The 23,241-nt window shown below is 38.7% G+C and overlaps 2 protein-coding genes across 2 annotated transcripts; both read right to left on the reverse strand.

Annotated features, from left to right (window-relative positions):
• Positions 1–1,282: 1,282 nt before the first annotated feature.
• Positions 1,283–3,102, reverse strand: LOC111876240 (demethylepipodophyllotoxin synthase). The gene is made up of 2 exons (XM_023872776.3): positions 2,131–3,102; positions 1,283–2,014 (listed from the first exon to the last, which is right to left on the reverse strand). The coding sequence occupies exons 1-2, from the start codon at positions 3,067–3,069 to the stop codon at positions 1,388–1,390; spliced, it is 1,566 nt and encodes a 521-aa protein (XP_023728544.1). The 5' UTR covers positions 3,070–3,102; the 3' UTR covers positions 1,283–1,387.
• A 4,422-nt stretch (positions 3,103–7,524) lies between these two features.
• LOC111876238 (xanthotoxin 5-hydroxylase CYP82C4) lies at positions 7,525–9,404 on the reverse strand. Its single transcript, XM_023872775.3, has 2 exons — positions 8,403–9,404; positions 7,525–8,292 (listed from the first exon to the last, which is right to left on the reverse strand). The coding sequence occupies exons 1-2, from the start codon at positions 9,342–9,344 to the stop codon at positions 7,666–7,668; spliced, it is 1,569 nt and encodes a 522-aa protein (XP_023728543.1). The 5' UTR covers positions 9,345–9,404; the 3' UTR covers positions 7,525–7,665.
• Between the last annotated feature and the right edge of the window lie 13,837 nt (positions 9,405–23,241).

Here is a 23,241-nt window from a genome sequence, read left to right on the forward strand (position 1 = left end):
TTTATGAGATTCATTCTTGCTTCTCTTCAAAACATAACCTACGAAAGGACATTATTCATACATGTATAATTTTGTAATGCACTTGAATATTTATTAGGGGAATCTTGACTAAGTAGACGCATTTCATGACTACATTTACATTTCCAATCAAATGATTTATCGTATCATGGATTCTAGACAAGTCTACAAACGAGTGGAATCACAAATGCTGTGATTTTTGAGTTTACTTAGCTTTAAGATCGAACTCATGGGATAAGATACAACATCAATATGTACAATATTATGGTGATGTGTCTACAAAAGCAACATGATATTGTACATATTGATGTTGTATCTTATCCAATGAGTTCGATCTTAAAGCTAAGTAAACTCAAAAATCACAGCATTTGTGATTCCACTCGTTTGTAGACTTGTCTAGAATCCATGATACGATAAATCATTTGATTGCAAATGTAAATGTAGTCATGAAATGCGCCTATTTAGTCAAGATTCCTCTAATAAATATTCAAGTGCATTACAAAGTTGTACATGCATGAATAATGTCCTTTCGTTAGTTATGTTTTGAAGAGAAGCAAGAATGAATCTCATAAAGTCATTAATATCAGTAGGATATATATGATGTGGGATTTATTGTAAATGAGTAAAGGGAAAATGAATCAGGAGGGTAACCAACTGTTGCGTTTGTTCTCATTTGGTCCCTTTCCTTTTTTTAGTACTCAATATACCATCGAATTTGTTGTTTGTGTTCACCATAACCCTTTGACCGACTATCACAGATCAAAAGCCGGTCAAAAGGGCTATGGTAAACACCAGCAACAAGTTCGATGGTATATTGAATATAAAAAAAATGACCAAATGAGTACAAACGCAAAAGTTAATTACCCTTAAGAGTTATTTTCCCCATAAAATAAGGTAAGGACTTTGTGTTTAAGAACTTCTTTAATAGTGAAATTCTAACAACATTTTATATTTCTTTCTTCATTATACTTTATCTTGCTTCCTTAAAAAAAAAAAAAAGAACAAAAAATGTCGATTCAAATAAAGTAAAAATAAGAAATCAATACATCAAACAAACATTTGAACTTATCGAAACAGTACTATATCAAAACATCAAGGAAACATTGCTATCACCAGGGAACATTTTAAAATTTAGAAAACTCAAAATAGCAAAGTTTAAGAGTTTAATAATTCGAGCATTACATTCCATTTCACAAAAAAAAAAAAAAAAAAATTACCAATATACCTATATATGTAGATTTATGACACAAGATCACAAGCTTCCTTGCAAGAACAAAAGGGAAACTCGTGCCATTAATTCATTATTACCAACGTAAAAAGAAGCGTGTTGTTGAAAACATATTTGTGGAGTAGAGTTCAAGAAACTAGCTTAGTTGTATAAATTGGGTGCTAATCGAGGTGAGATGAGAACGCTAAGCGGAGTAGCTTTAGAGGTTATCATCCCTGGGTAGTGTTCGCTCATATCAGTAGGTTCTCCGGTTGGAGTTTCAAAATCAAAGCCTTGCAATAAAGTGGCGAGTGTCAATTGCATAGACTGAACTGCTAATCCTATTCCAGGACATGTTCTTCTTCCGCTGCTGAATGGAAAGAACTCATACGACTGACCCCAAACATCAATGTCCTTCTGAGTCGTCAAGAATCTTTCTGGTTTATACTCCTCCGGTTGGGGCCAAAACTCTGGATCACGTTGGATGTTCCACAGGTTGACCATCAGTCTCGTCCCTTTCTTAACTTTGTAACCCGCCACAATGCAGTCTTCAACGGTCTGGTGAGGAGCAATGATTGCACCCGGTGGGTATAAACGCAGTGATTCCTTGATGACGGCGTTAAGGTAGACAAAGTTCTTTAAATCTGATTCTTCCACTACTCTCTCCCTTCCAACATGTGTCTCGATTTCTTCGTGGGCTTTTTTTAGCACCTCAGGGTGATTCACCAGCAAAGCTAGCGTCCATGTTAGAGCCACCGTTGTTGTGTCTGCTGCGCCTCCTATAATCGTCTGTTCATACACATGTACAAACCAACAAATTAGTTAAATAAGACATCAAGTTTTATATATTATGTATGTATATAGCTATAGCCTATAGGTATATATATCAAGAAAGACTTAATTACCGAGCATGTAGCTTTCACAATTGTTCCTTTATCGAACACCGAAAGATCCTTGTCTTGTTCGCTATTCAAACGGGTCAGCAATGATGCCACAAAAACTTCGTCTTTGGGATCCACAGGCTTCCCAGAACTCATTTTTTCTCTCTGCTCCCTTAACCAATCTTCCATAATAACGTCGTATTCTTCAGCGGTTTTCTTTACCTTTCTGTGGAAACTGAAATCCAACCATCTTAGCCAAGGAATGACATCACCAACCACCACTGTCCCCAGTTCATGGACGTAATCCTTGATGGTGTTCTTCACATGATCACCTTCTTTATCACCAGTCGTATATCGTCTCCCTGCTATCATCCTCAGAACCACATTAAATACCAACGTCTCAAATCGTTTCTCCATTTCTTCGACGACTACCTTTCCCGTAGACCCTTTGCCTTCCGCCCAAACTTTATATAAATCGTTCATCAAGAATTTCACTTCGGAGGTCCGAACATGTGAAAGCATCCGAAGACGACTTGGCGAAAGGAGATCAAGCACGGCTATCTTTCTCAAGCCTCGCCAGTAAGGACCATAAGGAACGAATCCAAAGCTCGCAAAATTGTAGCCGAGAAGTTCAACTGCAGCTGATCTGGGTCTGTCTGCAAACGACTTGTCGTTGGTGGTGTAGCACTCTCTTGCCATTTCTGCACTGTTGACTACCAGAGCTTCATGAGCACCAAGATTTAGAGTGAAGATTGGTCCGTACATTTTGCCGAGGGATGCAAGTACTCTGTGAGGTAGACCACCTTCGCCGCTAAGAAGATGAAGGTGCCCGATTATTGGCAACGCTCCCGCTGCTCGCGGAGGTGCTTTCACATCTCCGGTCTTTCTCGTAAACACGAAACGGAGGATTAATATAAGAGAGAAGATGCCAGCAAGTACTGTAAATATCGCAGGGAAAGACATGGTTTATGGTGATCAGTTCTATAGTGCGATCGAAGTATTTATAGGAGACGAGGGTTCCTTTTAATGGAGGGCTAATTTATTAAAAGAAAATTGGCTGATAGGGAATTAAAATTCCTTTTTTAAATGGTACTAGTCAACATTGTCATGTAAGGTATGGTCAAATCTATATGCCTCTCGACTTTAGTCAATCAAATCGTCCATTGACGATTTTAATCTAAAATGTTAATCTTCGACTAAAATATATTAATATCATAATATTTTTATATTGAAGATTTGAAAATAAGCTGTGTTTTTCAATTTAAAAAATAAAAGTGGTAACATTTTATGAGGAATATGTTTATTTTCGGCACTTTATTCGACATTTTTTCTTCACGGCAGGTTACTAAAAGGTTATTAAACACACAAAAAAAAAATAATAAAATAAAATAATTATACATAATACAACCATATATATATTAAAAAACAACAATAAACCCAATGGCCTCCCTCAACATACCATCATGTTCAAACAAATATGCCAACATCACAACACCTCCAAGACATCTCACTTAGCCTTCCAATCAGCATATTCTGGTTCATCCCCATCACAAAGTGTTAAAAGCGGTTTCCAAATTTCGAAGGATAGTAGTTTAAGATCAAATTGATGCATGGATGGATGAATGGATTTGTTATATATTATAATTTTGCTATATAAAAAAATAATAATTAAAAAGTCTTAAATTAAGGGAGTTAATAAAGGGTTTGTTGTGAAAAGTAAAAAAAAAAAAAAAAAAAAAAGCAAATTAATCAAATCATTTTACGGACTAAAATGGACTATTAGTTAATGGGCTTAGATTATGATCTTGGCCTCTTGGGTAACCAAAATAGGCTTAGCTTATGGCTTATTAATATTTGATTGATGATCAAAGATATGGCCTTGAGTCAGGACTCGTCTTTTTTTAATTCATTAAATAGGAATTTAATTTTTAATGACCAATTAATTTATGTATTGATTTTTAATTAATCGCCCAGATATGTATTCATTGGCAGTTACAATTTCAGTTATTTGACAATTAATAATAGGGGTTGATCCGTAAACAACAATTTTGTTGTGTACGGATAAAAGGTGTTGTGTACGAATCACTTCCCGTTAATAATATTTTCTTTTAGAAATTAAATATCTTCTTACACTTCTTTATATACTTATAAAGGAAGCATTTTCCCTTTCACCACATTCATTTGAAACTCTCATTCATTTTTCCTTTCATCACATTCATTTGAAACTCCTATGACTTTTCAATTTCTTTCTAATAATGATTATAACATGGTTAATAAGGTTAAATAAATATAAAACCTAAAGTGTAATCATATATAAACTAAATTTCAATATTAAAAGAATATATTTGCTTCTACTTATAAAGTTATGTTTTTAACTTTTAACATATTATACTTAATTTATTAGGTCTAATATGTTGTTGTATGCATACCATTATTATTTTAAAGCTACAACTTTTGAACAATTTATATAAAATACTTAAATTGTAGGATCAAATTAAATATAAAATTTAGTTTAACTTAAACAACCTAAAGAATATTTTGCAAATAGTTAAAAGTGATAAATTGTAGTGTCTTTCTAATAATGATTATAAGTTGGTTAATAAGGTTAAATAAGTATCAAACCTAAAGTTGTAACACCGTAAATTTTCAAAATAATTTTTCTTTTTCAAAATCACATAATGTATCACATCACAAATCAAAATCCATAATCAATACTGTTTTCAAAACAAATCCCAAGATCTCTACACATAATAAACTCCATCGGTGTGTGTACGTGTCAAGCCGTCGCCTTCCCACGGTCCTCGCTGGTACCTGAGACATCAAACACAACAACTGTAAGCATAAATGCTTAGTGAGTTCCCCAAAATACCACATACCACAAATACGCCACTCGAGGCTAAATCCGACCCTCTGGTCTAGATGTCTCGGCGGGACCCTCCAGTCCCGCAGCTCGTCGGACCCTCCGGTCCAGTCACAGCTCATTGGTCCCTCTGGCCCGGTCAGAATCGTTGGGCCCTCCGGCCCGGTCAAAATAACCATACAGCATACAAATAACACATAGCACAAAATCTCTAAGACAACACATAATCTCATAGCACATAAGACCCTCTGGTCAACTCGAAATACCACTCAAGGTAATGTATAGTGAGAAGACTCACCGAGTCACTCACCCGACTCGGTTACTCAACCCCTGGTTCGTAATCGTTGAACAACCCGCACCAACTCGCCGAGTCTTGGGAATGGACTCGGCGAGTGCATTCCATGCACAACCCCAAACGACCTTCTGAGGCCAGATCCGCTTCACTAACTCATAGATCCAGTCTCCTTAAGCTTATTGACCACGTAAAGTCCAAGTCTTGATGTTCATCAAGCATTGAATAGCTCACGAATGGTGTTTTAGCCTCAAATACATTGATCCCAAGCCAAAACCTCCATGGATGCATATAAAGCTTTGGTAAAGAGGTACTCTGGACCTCTATGGGTCCAGATCCAGGACCTTAACTCGCTAAGGGACCATGAGGACACTAGATCTAGCCACAAATGGGTTCAAAAGCCCTAAATCTACATGAACATCACAATAACAGAGAAGGATTCGAGATTGTACCTCAGTTGTGATGTTCTGGACCTCAAATCTTCAAGAGTCCACCCCTCTCTTGCTTCCTCTTGGCTAGATCTCCTCTTTCCTTGCTAGACAACAACTCCAAGATCAATAATGGCTCCTTCCCTCACTTGAATCACTCAATCGCTCTAGGGTTTCACTCTGGGGACTGATGAGTGCAAATGACGGCCATAAGGCCCTTTAAATATGCCTCAAACCCGAGAAATTAGGGTTTCATTAAACAGCGTGGACTCGTCGAGTCCGGACGCGAACCCGCGTCCAAATCCGCGATCATACTCGGCGAGTCTAGGCTCCAACTCACCGAGTCTCCTCACAAAACACCAAAATAAATAAATAAATAATACCTGGGAATCCAGGCTGTTACAAAAGTGTAATCATAAATAAACTAAATTTCAATATTAAAATAATATTTTTACTGCTACTTATAAAGTTATGTCAACATATTAAACTTAATTTATTAGATTTAATATATTGTTGTATGTAAACCGTTATCAGTTTAAAGCTACAACTTTTGAACAGTTTGGACAAAATACTTAAATTGTTAATTTAAAAATAACATTACAGGGTCAATTTCAATATAAATTTCAATTCCATTTAAAAAACCCAAATAATATTTTGTGAATAGTTAAAAGTGATAAATTGTAGTTCTAAAAGCAAAAACTAAATTGTAATATCAATTTAACTAAAATATTTTCTAAAGATATTTTTATATTGGTTAAAAAATTTCAAATAAGTAGCTTAAAATAACTTACAATAACAATAGTTAAAAATACCTCTATATGAATGATTATATTGTTACCATTAAAATTAAAAAAAAAATTTGTTAGATGTTTTAAATAATTACAATGTTAAGTAAATAAATTTTAAAAAATTAATTAACAATAACAACAACTATACATAACATTAAAGCATATATTATATTTAATTTTATTTATGAGTAACCCGATGGTAGAGTTCATTCAAAAGATTGAGATTATGCAGTTTTAATAGATGTATATATTATCATATAATTCATAATAATCAATATATTATATCAACTTAGTATACAAATTATTATATCAAATTTAACAACATTATTGTTATATTTAAAGAATATATATTTGTAAAGATTCCAGCTATATAAATGCTTCTGCGCAACGCGCGGGCATTCGCTTAGTTATTTATATTTATCGTCCGTCCATATAAAACGTAGACATGTGTTATATTTAATTACATATTTGATAAAATTGATAATATTTTAGTCCATTTGTTACCATTTAATGTGGATATATGAATAGTAGGAATAAAATTTTGGAGGATGTTTTAATTCTCATTTTCTTTTCTTCTTTTCAAAATGAGAAATTAAATATCTTTCTATTTTGTTTCTTATATATCTTTCTATCTATATCTATTTGAAATGATAACAAGTATATTCAATCTTATATAAATATGACATGTGTCATAGTTTCATTAGCTAGAAAGATAAGTTTTTTATCTTCAAAATATATCAACAACAAGGGAATTTTTCGTGTTAAGCCGCGACTTAGTAGACCACAATCTCTTATCTGCATTTGTAATCTTCAACTCTAAATATGTTTAATTGATTTGTTTACTATCTATAAAGATTTTATAGTCTTTTTTCGGTTTTTCTTATTTTCATAGATTGTTTACTAAACACCTAACATTGATTGTTTACTCCACACCTAGCAGCAACTATCCTAAATTATATTTTATATGTGTCATCGATTCTCTTGTTTTCTGTCTTCGTTATACTTCGGTTCTAATATGAATTTTCATCAAGAATTATTTGAAGTAGAATATATCAAGGACCCAAATGATATATGTGAATTATAAACTTCTAAAGAAAGTGATGGAAATTTGTTAGTTTCACTTCATACATATCATTCTTTCAAACGACAAAAAGAAAAAACAAAACATAAAGCAAGATAATGCTTTTACAACTAAGCATAGAGCTCCGATGGAAGGCGTGGGGTCAAAAGCACCTCCAACGGTATCTTTTTAGGAATAGTCATTCCAGGGCTCTCAGCCATATCCACCGGAAGACCTCCTGGAAGATCCAAATGAAACGAATGAAGAAGACGAGCCAAAGTCAAATGAAGCACTTGAAGCCCAAACGTAGCCCCGGGACAAGAACGTCGACCCGACCCGAATGGCATGAGCACAAATTGTTGTCCTCTGAGGTCAACATGTTCATACTCAACACCCATAAACCTCTCGGGATTAAATTTAGATGGATCAGTCCAAATCGTATTATCCCTTTGAATCTTCCATACATTTACTATCAATCGAGTTCCAGCTTTCACATTATACCCAGAAACTATACAATCTTCTATCGCCTCCCTTGGTCCTAGCAGCGGACCCGCCGGATAAAGACGCAGAGTTTCTTTAATTACAGCTTGAAGAAATACGAGGTTTTTTATGTCGGATTCCTCGACTTGTCTGTCTTTACCTACTTCATCGTCTAACTCCTGTTGTAGTTTCTTTAGAGCATCAGGATGATTTAGCAACAATGAGATAGCCCACGTTAACGTCCCAGCTGTCGTGTCGCTACCTCCTAGAATCAATGCCTGTAGGATGCATGCATATATGCATATATGCCTCGAGTGTTATAATTAATAAACTAATTCTGAAATTGCATTTGTAAGTTACCATTATCATGTAAAATTATATAACTTACCAAGCATGTAGACTTGATGCTTGTATCTGAATCATGCTCGAAACCTGAGAGTTGACCTTCGTCTTCAAGTGACAACATCACGTCGATAAAATCTTTTACGTCGTCTTTATTTCTCTCTGCATCTGATTTCCTTCTTTGCCGATGTTCATCGAGCCACCCTCCAAGAACCAAATCCAGATCCTTTGCGGTTTTTTTCATCTCTTTCTCGTATCCATGTAAATCCAACCACCAAAAAAAGGGAATCGCGTCTGATACTACGAAAATGCCAATCAACCGGAAGAAATTGCTGATGGCTTTCTGACACCTGTCGGCCTCTTGGCCACCACCTCCAACACCAAAGTACCTCTTTCCGGCCACCATCATCACAACTATGTTTAACATCATGTATTCCAACCATTTATTCAGTTCGACAGCCACAGGCAGACGGCCATTTTCAGCCCATCTCCCGTACAGCTCTTTGATCCCAGAGTTGATCTCCGACGAACGGACATCTTTGAGCATCTCGAGGCGGCGGTTGGACAAGAGCTCAAGGGTGGCGATCTTTCGCATTTCGCGCCAAAAGGGAGTGTATGGGGCGAAGCCAAACACCGCATAATTATAGCCCATGTGCTTCACTGCGGCGGTTTTGGGCCGGGAAATTAGTGCTTTGTCGTTAATGGTGAAACATTCTTTAGCTACTTCCCAGCTGCTGACCACAAAAGCACGACGGGTTCCGAGCCGGATATTGAAGGCTGGACCATATTTGTCTGCCATGGCTCCTAGTGTACGGTAGAGAAGCTGGTCACCGCCAAGTAGGTGGAGGTGTCCGATGATTGGCCATGCACCACCGAGTTCAGGAGCTTCCCCAACTATCGATTTGGACTTGATTCGACGGACAACTACAACGTAGAAGAGGAATACTAGAAAAATGAGTAACAAAATTAGTTCGACTGAATAATTCATTGTGCATGTATTTTTGTCGCATGCGGTGGAGAATATGTGGCATGGGAGAATACATGTATACATACAATATATATACGTGTGTGTTTGTGTTATGAATCATGCCTTGAATTAATGTCATGGAAGGTGAAGCTTTGTTTGGTTGGATTTTGGAGTTCTATACGAGGGACTTGGCAAATATTAAATACATACCTAATAGCAAACCGTAATTTGACTTTATTATTAAAATGTATAAATGTGACGTATGATTTATTCAACGGTTTGGATTTATCGAAAGTAATGTATGGTTTTTTAGTTTATCCCAATGGAAGTTATTGATCTGATAAGTTTGGTGGAAGACGTTCAAATATTTCTTTTCTTTCGAGAGAAAATATCAGATTGGATTTTATCCATGATTTGACGCATGTCAAAATATTATTTAATATGGACTGATTTTTTTAGATAAAACTTATATTGTTTGTGCCCACACCCATGTGTCTTATCTTTGGTGCTCTCATTTTTTACCATAGATTCATAATAATAACGGAAAATGACTCTTGAGGGTAATTAACTTTTGCGTTTGTACTCATTTGGTCCTTTTTCTTTTTTTTGTATTCAATATACCATCGAACTTGTTGTTGGTGTTTACCATAGCCCTTTTGACCGGCTTTTGACCTGTGATAGCCGGTCAAAGGGTTATGGTGAACACAGACAACAAGTTCGATGGTATATTGAGTACAAAAAAAAGAAAAGGGACCAAATGAGAACAAACGCAACAGTTGGTTACCCTCCTGATTCATTTTCCCTTTACTCATTTACAACAAATCCCACATCATCTCCTACTGATATTAATAACTTTTATGAGATTCATTCTTGCTTCTCTTCAAAACATAACCTACGAAAGGACATTATTCATACATGTACAACTTTGTAATGCACTTGAATATTTATTAGGGGAATCTTGACTAAGTAGACGCATTTCATGACTACATTTACATTTCCAATCAAATGATTTATCGTATCATGGATTCTAGACAAGTCTACAAACGAGTGGAATCACAAGTGCTATGATTTTTGAGTTTACTTAGCTTTAAGATCGAACTCATGGGATAAGATACAACATCAATATGTACAATACACCATAATATTGTACATATTGATATTGTATCTTATCCCATGAGTTCGATCTTAAAGCTAAGTAAACTCAAAAATCATAGCACTTGTGATTCCACTCGTTTGTAGACTTGTCTAGAATCCATGATACGATAAATCATTTGATTGGAAATGTAAATGTAGTCATGAAATGCGTCTACTTAGTCAAGATTCCCCTAATAAATATTCAAGTGCATTACAAAGTTGTACATGTATGAATAATGTCCTTTCGTAGGTTATGTTTTGAAGAGAAGCAAGAATGAATCTCATAAAAGTTATTAATATCAGTAGGAGATGATGTGGGATTTGTTGTAAATGAGTAAAGGGAAAATGAATCAGGAGGGTAACCAACTGTTGCGTTTGTTCTCATTTGGTCCCTTTTCTTTTTTTTGTACTCAATATACCATCGAACTTGTTGTCTGTGTTCACCATAACCCTTTGACCGGCTATCACAGGTCAAAAGCCGGTCAAAAGGGCTATGGTAAACACCAACAACAAGTTCGATGGTATATTGAATACAAAAAAAAGAAAAGGGACCAAATGAGTACAAACGCAAAAGTTAATTACCCTCAAGAGTCATTTTCCCTAATAATAATAATAATAATATATTTTTATTATTATTCTTATTTGTTTTGGAATATGCAAGAATCTCGAGTATACAGTGGAAACGATTATGTGGTGCATTTAGTCGTGAAAAAATAAGTCGTTTTCCGGAAAAAAAAAATTTCAAAAACAAATAAGGATTTTGAAAATGGGTTTAGTTCGCCTTTCTTTAAGATTGCCACAGCACAATTTTTTTCTTTCTCTTGTGCGACTGCCAAATATTGTTCCAAAGACGACTTCAAGTTGTCCATTTTGGTTATTAGTTTATCGATGTCACCTGAAGCATTTCTCGAACAACTTGTCGCCGTTTTTCCCTTCGCTTGGCTCGGTCTCTTTTCATAAGACGAGTGGCTCTTGGAGCCTCTAAAGGCTCCTCCTTATTGAGGTCAATCCCGACATGCGCATCAGACGATTAACTATGCGTCGTTTCGGATGTTTTGTTTTTTTAGAAGAACTACTTGTAAAGGTTTTAGAAGCGTCGACCTCTTGCCATTTTTTGACAATTTCAAAATATTCCAAACATGTAGAAAATTGAAATCGGCTCATTTCTGATTCCGGTACACTTCAAGAGCTTTTTGCAAAATAGTTTCGTCGTTTGCGCCATTTTGTCATTGTCGTTTGACACTCGAAAACACCTCATTAAACTCTGTCACCACTTTGAAATTGGTTGTTTCCGACCACTGGATTTTCAGAAACATCCACCTGCCCAGGAGCTAACGCCTTTTCTTCGGCCGGTTTCCATTGTTTTGGAGTCATCCTTCCACTTATTTTGGGGTGGTGGATTCTCTTCAGGCTCCGATTTCGTTTCAGGGACGACTTCAGGTTCCCCTTTAGTTTGGAATTAGGTTTGGAAATTCATTAGGAAGGCGGAGAGATCTGATAATGGATTGAAGTCAGTTTTCATTTGAGATGAGAAGTTTATTTGTGGTTGGTTTTGAAATTTGAGTTGTCTTTGAAATTATGAATGATTTTGGAATTAAGGTTGGTTTTGGTATTGTGTTTGGTTTTGGTATTGAGGTTGATTTTGGGTTTGAAATGGGTAGTGAACACCACTAAAGTGTAAATTTGGTGGAGGATAAATTGACTGATCGTTTTGATTTTTGAATGAAGTTCGCTGAAGAAGGTGAAATGTTTAAGTTTTGGGTGTTTTTTTTTGGGTTTTTTTTTGAACTTTTGGGTTGGTAAGAAGAAGCCATTTTTTTTCAAAAAATTTGTATTGTTGAGTGAAAATATGAAGATGGTGAAGTGGAATAAAATATAAGAGGTAGTGGTATTTATATTGGATAAAAAGGGAGGATTTTTAAAAAAAAAATTAAAATTAAAAATAGCCACAAGGACCCTCCAACGTTCACAAATATTTAACCCAATACACTCTCTCTTCGGCAACTATTAGCCGAGTTGTCGAGTCGAGTTTGGCATGCCGAAGGCTCGACCCGGTGTTTGCCGAGCCAGCCGAGGTGCTTGCCAAAGCCACTTCCAGTAGCCTAATGAGGCACTACTCACACTGTAACACCCGGATCTCGGATGAGAAATTTAAGAGTTTTAATGCACTTTGGAGAACCTACTCGACAAGGTGGTTGGTCCCGACTCGTCGTGTATGAGCTGAGTTGGCCGCATAGAATATGAAGCCTACTCGTCGAGTCGAACGGTGGACTCGATGAGTTGAGTATGTGTAGTGAAACCCTAATTTCTCGGGGTTGTGTCCTATTTAAAGGACCTTAACCCCTCATTTCCACCTCACCAGCCTCCTTACTCCCCTGTATGAAACCCTAATCGTCCATATTGATCTAAGAGAGAAAGAGAGTTAATCCTTAAGCATGCTAGTATACTTTTGGAAGAGAAAAAAAGAGTATCAACGCTTGGAAACGAGAAGGGAATGTTGGATCTGGTGTCATTTCATCTATGGCTTCTGTTGAAGATAAAAAGTCCCCACCTTGCTCCTTATTGTGATTAGATCTTGTTTTATGGAGTTTTAGGGCTTTTTCCATCTTCCCTAGAGACTTTGAGTGTGTTGAGCTTACCAAGAGGTCGAGACTTCAGATCTGGACCTTGTGAGGTCCCTAGAGCCCAAAGGTCCCACCTTTATCCAACTAGAGTATAGCTTTTATTCTTAAGACCCTAAATGGAACTTGTATTGGCATTTTAATCCCTAAGTGCCATGCATGGACGTAAAGCTTACAGCTTTACGTGGTATCTCAGCCTTAGGAGGCTAGAACTAGAGTTTGGGGTTGTAAATCTGCCTTAAAATGTCTGAATGGGAAAAAGGTCTGAAGGGACTCGACGAGTCGATGAGCTGACTCGACGAGTCGGTTAGGGTTTACCCGATGCTTTGGACGCGTGACTAACTCAACGAGTTGAGATGGTTTTACCTATCTCTGGATTCAGAGTGGACTCGACGAGTTGATGAGACAACTCGACGAGTAGGTGGGGTTCCCTGGCCTTTTGGACGTTGCATGGACCTGACTAGTTGGCTAGCAACTCGGCGAGTAGAACCGGGTTTTCACGATTTACTGAGTTCTGAGGGACTCGACGAGTTCATGAATTGTACTCGATGAGTTAAGTCAACATGGACTGTTGACTCGAGTGTTGACTTTAGGGTTTGGTCAAGAAAAGGATTATGGGGACCGTAGAGGGGTAAAATGGTCTTTTACCCATCCCAAGAGTTAAAGAGAGAAAATAGCATTGATTTATTTAGAGTTGTGATTGGAATGTTAATTAGAGATAATTATCATATGTGTTAGGCGGAGGCTAGATCGGTGATTCATGTACGAGGTTTATTTGCTTGCTTACGAGGTGAATCTTCTTACTATACTTACCTAAAGTGGTAATCTTTGTGTGATCGGAGGGTCTTATGTGCTTATATTGAGTATTGTGATATCCTGCATTATGTCTTTGTGATTTATGATGTGTATTATTCTGAGCTTACTGAGTTAGGAAAGGAGGGTCCACCCGAGTTGTGGGACCGAAGGGTCCCACTGAGACACATTGACCGGAGGGTCTTATTCGAGCATAGCTATGAGAGGCTAATGAGATATGTGTGGTATTTTAGGGAACTCACTAAGCTTCGTGTTTACCGTGTTATGTGTTATGTGTTTCAGGTACTTCTCAAGATTACGGGAAGGCGCCAGTTTGATTGTACACACGAGATGGAGTTTGTTTTGAGGATCTTGGATTGTGTTTAAACAATTTATGAACATGTGTTTTTGATAAATTGTCATTTTGGAGAGTTGTGAATCATGTTTATGAGAATTATATGATTTATAAAATGAAAATTTTGTTTGAAAATTTATGGTGTTACAAGTTGGTATCAAAGCCTTGGTTTGAGGGATTCAGATTTACTCTCGGGTATGTATGGACACAAACTGAGGATTTGAGAAAAAAATTTCTAAAAGAAATGATTTTTCTAAAACAAGTAAGAGTTTAAAGAGAAAACGAGATGAAGCAGTGTATACAATCAGCCAGAGCCCGAGCGGTGATTTCCCAAAATACCATTATTTGTTTGCATGATAAGATATTTATGAGATATTAGAGCTGCATGCCAGAGGATAGGGTAGGTATTTTAGAAATTAGGGATAGAGTTGCATGATTCATGATGCCTTAGCCTAGGGAATGCTATTGATGGATATTACCTACTATTTGCTCTATATGTGCTGAGTCAGTGGAACGCCCGTGTTTCGAGGCTAAGCATTGATGCGATGATGTAATAGTCTAAGTCAACCATTGTAACTCATTTTAAAGTAATAAAGATGAATTACCTGAATATTATTTGAATTATGTGCTTTTTTGTGATTATTACTTGATTATAATAATATAATAATTAAAGGACAAAAATAAGCGTCAAAATTAAAGTGTGAGATAAACCCGATATCTTTACATAAAGTTATAGTGGTCGTGACAAGGATTCCAGACATATAAGGAGCGCCGAAATCCGAGTTACCACGAAAAAGTTATGACTCGTCGAAGTTTCGCGACGGAACCGGCGACGCCGGGAGGCGTAAAAAAAGTGAATTTGCGATAGAAGACTTTTTGGCCTTAGTAATCTAAACCAAATTCGCAGAATATGTTAAACCAAGAACATCCATAAAAAGAACGCCCAAATCTGACTTCGTATGAAGAAGTTATGATTTTTCTAAGATTCGGCTTAGAAGTGCACGACCCGAAACTCGAATTTTAGTTCGAGCGGTTTTTGGCTTACGCAGCCTAAATGAGAGTTGAATATCTCATTAATAGGAATTCAACGATAAAAATACAGTCGAAAACGGAGTCCATATGTAGAAGTTATGAATTCTAGATGGTGGTTTAGCAGTGTAATCTTCGCATACTATTAAATTTAAAATCGGTCAAGAATTAGCCGATGGAGTCTAAAGGAAAGTTGTAGATCATGTCCCCAACTACACGTGGATATAAAGAACGTTAAAAAGGGAGCTCGTATGAGAAAGTTACGGGGTTTAGAAGTTGGCAGGGTGCTGCAGCGAAATGGGTGACGTGGCGCAATCTGATGACGAAACGTGGCACCAACTCGACGAGTTGGGGTCAGAAACTCGGCGAGTTGGAGCTTTTTCCAGCCTATAAATACCACCCGAGAGCCCCTTCGTTTCTCACACTTTTTACCATTTCTTTCCCTCTCTACTTACTCTCTAAACACCGAAAACACCCCCAAAAGCCTAGGCAACTTCCCTAGCACTTGAAGAAAGCCCCGGAGCGCTAGAAGGCTCTGAGAAAAAGAGTTTTTCGTTTTGAAACTCTGCCCGCGCATAGCCCGGTTTTCAAGCAAACTTCTTAGTTTCGTCAAAGAAGATTGTTTTTAGAAGCAAGGTGCGGTCCGAATCACTTCGTATCAGGTGAGTGTATAGTCACTTTCATCTTACACATAGATATGAAGTATTTTATATAAATTATGTGCTATGTGTATATATATGCTATATGTTTACGTGAGATGTTTGTTGGATGAAAGATCTATACTTCTTTCTTTCAGATCTGAAACTTTTTCCTTTAGATCTACACTTTCTCATCTCAGATCTAAACTGTATACTTTGAGATCTATGTTAGACGAAAGATTTGAACTTCTTTCTTTCAGATCTGAAACTTTTTCCTTCAGATATACACTTTCTCATCTCATATCTAAACTTTTTCTTCATATCTAAATTGTATACTTTGAGATCTATGTTGGATGAAAAGATATGAACTTCTTTCCTTCATATCTGAACTTTTTTCTTCAGATCTAGAGCGTATATGTATTTTATGCTTTGAAAGTTATGTTGGATGAAAGATGTAAACATTATTTTTCAGATCTAGATTGTATAAATATGTTATGCTTTGAAAGTTATGCTGGATGAAAGATGTAAACATTGTTTTTCAGATCTGGACTGTGTATGTATTTTATATCTACAAATATGTTGGGTAGAACAATGGGTAGATGAAATAGATGATGTGTGTTAAAATGATGAGAGGCCTCGATGTTTATGATGTTTAAGATGATCTAGTCGTCTAGCGGAGTATAGATGACGACCACGAACTTTTCTAAGCAGTCCAGATGAATGCTAGCAGGCTCGCAACCTGTAAGTGTTTTTGAAGATGTACTCCATCCCCCCACCCATGGTTGCCTTACGGACACATATGGCTGAGGAATCCCCTTAGTAGTAGTGCCCATCCCGATGAAATTCCTTAGGATAGGTCTGTTATAATAGACGCTTTAGGGACGTAAAGTAAGGATAACGGGAACGGGTAATCGGGCTAGTGATTTGATGAAAATAAATAATGAACTTATTATTGTGGGTTGAAAACCCTATATGCTCACCAGGATCCCCAACCTGACCCACTCAGTTTCTTGTATTATAGGTAGTGGCAAAAGTATATTTGGATGATTTGACGAGAGATTACGGATTTGAGGCCAGATAGTGTCTTGTGGCCTAAGATGTTTATTTCTTTTTAGTTTATGCTTATGGTTTGTATCGATGATTGAAATCCTAAGTTTTTATAATGCAATGAAAATACAATTCTTTAAGAAATTCTTTGATAAAATTTATATCATATTTTGTTTTGGGAACAAATTCCGCAATACTTTTCTTAAGAAGTTACTCTGATTTTTATTAAAAAGCATAAACGAAATTGGTCTTTTCTGGCCATAAAAATGGGGATGTCACATTCAGAGTACCCAACAAGAATCTTTTAGTGGGAGCTTTGAGTAGAGGAGTAATCTAGGAGAGATACCTAGATGTGTATGTGAGGAATCTACTGAGAGAGTAGTTGGATACCCACGAGAGGTAGGGTTGCCTGAGTTCGGTAATACCTTTAGAGTTGCGGATAGAGCGAGTGGAGGTCTATGCTAGAGTTGTTTTATGTGTTGGTGGAGGTGATTCAATGCTCGAATGCTACTTGCTTTGTGCTTTGTGGAAATTTTGAAGATGGGAGACAGCTACTGAGTGAATATGACGATATTCAGGAGGTAGATAGTTGGCATCATGAGGAGTTCTTTAGCAGCTGATGGCAGAAAAAGTATGAGAACCTAGGAAGAGCCTAGGGAGTGACCTTAGTCAAATAAGTACGTTGATGAAGGAGAGTATTCGCTGTAGAGCGAACATGTGTAACGAGATTGGTAATCAAGAAGGTTGACCAACTACCTAGGAAATCTGGGACGATCCGTGTGGAAAGTATGGGTAGATGTGGCAGGTAGTATAGGCCCGTACTACTGAAAGCAGAGGACCCATACTCGAAACAGGGAAAATTCCAGAGGTTCTAACTAGCATATTGAGGAGAGATAACATGGTTCGGGTACCATGATTCGTAGCAGAGTGTGTTTCCATCTTTACAAGTTATCCGAAGATGGGTGTTCGTACTGAGAATGGATATGGTAAACTGTGGGGCTAGAGGTCCATGTCGATTGAACCTCGATAGAGTGTATCTTGCAAGGAAAATTGAGTTTATATCTCGAAGAGTTTGACTGATGAGCGACCAGTTAGAGTCGAAGGATTTGAGGAAGAGTGGAGATGATATGATATTGCTGTCTCGGTTGAGCGATCGGCGGATGGTTAAGATGTCACTTCTTTGACAAGAATTACACTACTTCCGCTTCTCGTGTGGAGAGAAAGAGATGGATGAGGACAAGGAGATGTCTTAGTCAAGTAGGGCATACTTCTTAGCAGCAGTTTCAGGGAATCAAGAGGAGTATATCTGGGTGGTGGCCCTCTTTGCCTACGTTGTGTACCGACTATGAGAGTGAGGTCTCTTGTTTTTATGATCATCCACGCGATGGGATGTTGGTTGAGGGATCCGAGACGAAGTGTGTGATAGTGCATTATTTCTAGATTGAGAGTCGTGACTAATTCACGATAGCTGGGATATCTAGCAGTGTGTCGGTATGAGATTTTCGGATGACTAAACGTTGGGAGGATGGATTTCATCTGAGATTTGAGATAATTGGAATTACTTGGTCTCTATCAGGAAGATCATCGAGTGTTACGTTGTACGTTCCAAGAGTCAAGTGTGATGTACCTGGAGAGACAATTTGTGAAGTAGACTGTTGGTATGCCAATTGGTGATGGTTTGAACCATGAGTGTGGGAGAATTAGGTATTCTAATGAGAGGATCAGCGAACAGTTCAAGTACGGTTAGAGAATTGGTAATGGAGATCTGCAGTACGGACACATGAGACTTGGTTTATTGGGGATAAGGCAAGGTGCAGAGCGAGATGATGCATGTTGTAGTGGTTGAGTCCGAGGCGGTTGGATCGTTTAGGTCCAGTTTCTACTATTGAGAATTTCTTGTTCGATATATGGGTTGTTATATGTACTCCGAGATGGGCAACAGTTGATTTGGCAACCAACTTTAGAGTCGGTATGAGTATTCTCGCATGGTTTTTGAGCAGTAGAGGATGGGGTTTCAGATTGTCGTCAACGTGTTCTTAGTCATTGACGATTCCTCTGTGTCTCAAATTGTGAGTTGTAGTATTTCGAGGTTACGAGTTGTGCGAGTGGAATATCAGTGGTTGAGGCAAGACATTGTGATATTCTGAGAGGGTGTATTGTGGCGTCCGAGTATGATGTCGTGAGAAGAAGATCAGTGGTCGAGGCAAGACATTGTGAGATTTTGAGAGGGTGTACTACGGTATCCAAGTATAATGCCGTGAGTGGAAGATCAGTGGTTGAGGCAAGACATCGTGAGGTTCTTTGATGGTCTACCGTGGTATCCGAGTATGATGCCCTAAATTTTGAATTATTTTGAGACTTGAGTTGTGAGATGGCAAGTGGAGTACCAAGTGACTATTTTTTGTTCCAGTGGGATCCCTTCAGCTAATTGTCATCAAACGGTATTATCCAAAAATGTGAATTACAGCGAGAGAAAGTGTTTTGTTGCAATGATTGTCGTCAAGAGTAGTGATACTTAATTTGGGTTGGTATGTGTACCTATTTATGATTGGACTGTGGATCATGAGTTACGGAAATCAGTGAGATGATGACTCGAGGATGATATTTTAGGGTGATAAAAGAGCGAGTGGATCCGAGTGCGAGTAAGCACTTGTGACTGTCATGGAATAACCTTGGGGTGAGCCCACGGCGAGCGAGAGAGTGTTGTGGAACTGCGGGGAGCTCTAGCTTTCACGATTCAGTAAGAGTGTGTCATAAGCATACGGGGAGCTGTAGTGTTCACGAGTCAGAAAGAGAGAGTATCGTATGACTACGAGGAGCCATAGCAATGTCAGAGAGAGAGAAAGTATTGTATGACTACAGGGAGACGTAGCATACATGAGTCAGAGAGGGGGTATCGGAAGACTGCAACGAGCTGTAGCATTCATGAGTCAGCAAGAGAGAGAGAGAGAGTATAGTAAGACTACGGGGAGCCGTAGCACATGTTAGTCAGTGAGAGAGTGTTGTATAACTTCGGGGAGCCATAGCCTTTACTAGTAATGGTGTGACACATAAGGGCTCTCAGGTCTAGGTAGCTTTGCCAAATGAGTCTGTGGGAACCTGGTGGCCGAACCAGGGGCCAGACTGGGGTCTCAACAAGGGTCAGAAACCGTGGTGTTTTGAGTTAGAGAGGGGTTGTTGCAAATCGGGAGGATCGAGGTGTAACGCATGCGTAGGTTCGTGGGACATGGGTCACGAGATGAGTACTAGGTTGGGACGAGTGGTTCTAATTCTGTGTCGGACTAGACTCTTGTGAGCGAGTTTGGCTCTATCTGTGTGGAGGACGAGTAGGTTGGGATTTCGGAGTTTTCAGAAGGATTTCATTATGAGTGGTATGTGCTTCCCAAATGATGTTTTAGACTTGGGTGAATCGGTTCGTTGGTTTGAGGTGGACCACGATGCGCATGAAGTATTAAGTAGTAGACGATCGAGGTCGTATGTGGGGTGAGATTTCAAATCGGTTGTGGTATTCGCTTGAGGTATAGTGAACTTAATGATTTGATTCGTCATGACAAGTTGAGATAGCTCTGTTTAGAAGAAATTTTGCACGTTGTTTTGTTGAGGGTACAAGGGGTAGTCTTGGAGATTCAACTGTCGGGTCGGGAGCTGACCCGACATTCCGTGTTGGACAGAGCATTTGAGAGTGATTTGGGGGTTTTATGAGTATAGATGTCAAATGTAACACCCCGTTTATTTAATAAATAAATAAACAAATTAATGAATGAATAGTAGCCCTAAGATAAATAATTATATAACAAGGTATTGGTCTCGTGGGTTAATTGTTACAATTTTAAAAGTCAGGGGTTAAAAATCCTAGTTCGGGATTAAATTTGAAAGGATTTCGGAAGTGAGGGTGCATTTGGTAATTAATGGACTTAAATTGAAAATATTTGAAGGCTTAATGGGCTTATTGGTAATTTAGGGATTTATTATGAAAGGAATTTATGGGATCAAGGTTTGAAAGGTAAGTTTTGGATTCAGTTTGTAAAGATCTCTGAGGGCAGGGTCTGTTTGGTATGTTTTGAATTTAAGTTGAAGTGGTTTTGGGAAGGAGGGACCGAATATGTAAATTTAGGTTAATTTTTAAACAGGACGGGAGTTTAAGAACCGTCCATTCCTCCTATATATGGAAGCATCGTTCAAACCAAAACCCTAGGATCGCCACTCTTCAGCCGCCACCATCGCTTCAGAGCACCTTGTCAGCCGGTTGCATCACCAAACCATACCTCCGCCGCTACAACGTCGTCGAGTGTTGCCATCACACGCTTGTTGTCGGAGACGTCGGGGGTAACCGGAGGACCACCGAGGAGAGAGGAATCGTTGTGTTCGTCGCTGATCGAGTTGCGAACTACCGAGAAGTCACTGGTAAGGTCATCTGCCGCTTCTTCTTCCCATTCCCTTCGTCCTTTTCGTATTTTGACGTCGTGCTTGGCGGCTGTGGGCATCGACAGCCATTGAACCACCATTTATGCCGTTCCGACGACCACAACCTCCTAGTCGGTGGTTGGATGGGTTGATCTCGAGTCATTTCATGTAGGTGTTGTTGCCACAGGTTGTATGTGTAAGCTTAGACTTAGAAACCCAACGCCATCACCTCATGGTGGTGGCTACCACCGTGTTCTGCCGCCCATTTCCGCCACCAGCCACCGTAGGAGGTGGTTGTGTGTCTGTTTATTATTATTTGTGAAGTAGTATGTGTGATTTTTGGACAGGAACCACCACCATCACCATTAGAAATGGTGGCTACCACCATTGTGCCGCTACTGTTGTTTTCGGACCTCCGTACGGCACCGTAAGGTGGGTGATCGTGTGCATTCCCGAGCAGGAGACGTATTTTGTGGTGTGTGTTTTGTCTAGCCGGAAAACCAAGAAAGCCACCACCACACGAGCCACCGTCGGCCACCACTAGGGTGGCTATGTGTGTGTTTATGTTAGGTAGTGTGTGTGTTTATTTTGGATTAAATCTTTGTAATTTTAATTAGCAAAAAGAATAAGGAAAAACAACTCAAAACCACCACCGTAAGTTGGTGGCCACCGCCGTGAGCCGCCGTTGACCACCACTACCCGAGGTAGTAGTGGGTGGTGCCCCACTAGCAAAACCCTAATTGACCTAATAAAACCCTATTGGGCTTAAAGATTTGTTGTGGGCCTATTGGGACATGTTTGGGTGGGAAACCCTAATTGGGGTTTAGAAAAACCTAATTTTAGATATGTGGGCCTTGGACTTATTGGACCCACTTTTGGGCCATCGGGATTGGGCTATGTGTTAAGCCCAACTACTCCATATCATTTATCTAGTAGATTAAAGGACTTAATGGATTAAGTCCTTAATGGGTTAAGTGAGAAACACTTAACCCTAATTGTCATTTTATGTGAAACTCTAATTTCACTTGGGCCTTAGGTTGGGCCTTTCTATTGGGCTTTGATGATTGGGATGATAATGGACCATCCAAGAACAAGCAATTGGGCTAGAATAATTTAATTGGCCTAGGGTAAGGCCCATGTAAGGGGTTTGGGACCAATTTGGAAAATTAGGCCATAGATGGGCCTTTATGATTATGAGATATTGGGCCATTAGAAATACCAAATGTTGGACTGGACTTTTTGGTTGGGCCTCAGAATGAGACCATGGGAAGGTTTGGGCCCAATTTGGAAAATTGGGCCATATGTTGGGCTTTGAGCCATAGTTGGACTTTTGGGCATTTGGTTTGGGCCTTGGGCTTGAATCAAGCTAAGAAACGGATAAGCAGTCTTTTACCCCAAGCATGGACTTGGGTATATATGATGGAACGCAATTATTAATTGGGTGATATTTTGATGTTGACAGACTCGGGAATCTGTCATCCAGCAGCTAGGGTTTTGTCAACAGGACTTCAACAGTGTGAGGTGAGTTTTACTCTAGTAGGAATTGGTGTAAGGCACCAATGTCGGCCCGTTTATGTAGTTGCAGTATGTCGGGGTAAGCCCGATGCAATTTATATGTTTCCGGCCTTCAGTCCGATGTCAGGGCGGTCCCGAGAAGTAGTTATGTATGCTTGATGTCTTTGTGATTCATGCATGTTTATGTTATGTGCTATATGTTCCGGGCTTTGGTCCGATGTCGGGCAAGCCCGATGCAGTATATGTGATTATGTTATATGTTTATGTTTATGTTATGTTTAGTTTATACCGGACTTCGGTCCCGATGCCGGGCGGGGCCCGATGCAGTGGGCGGGGCCCAAGTTATTCCAAACTTTGGTCCGATGCTGGGCGGGGCCCGGTGC

The sequence above is a fragment of the Lactuca sativa genome, chromosome 1, assembly GCF_002870075.4.
Source record: "Lactuca sativa cultivar Salinas chromosome 1, Lsat_Salinas_v11, whole genome shotgun sequence".
NCBI lineage: Eukaryota > Viridiplantae > Streptophyta > Magnoliopsida > Asterales > Asteraceae > Lactuca > Lactuca sativa.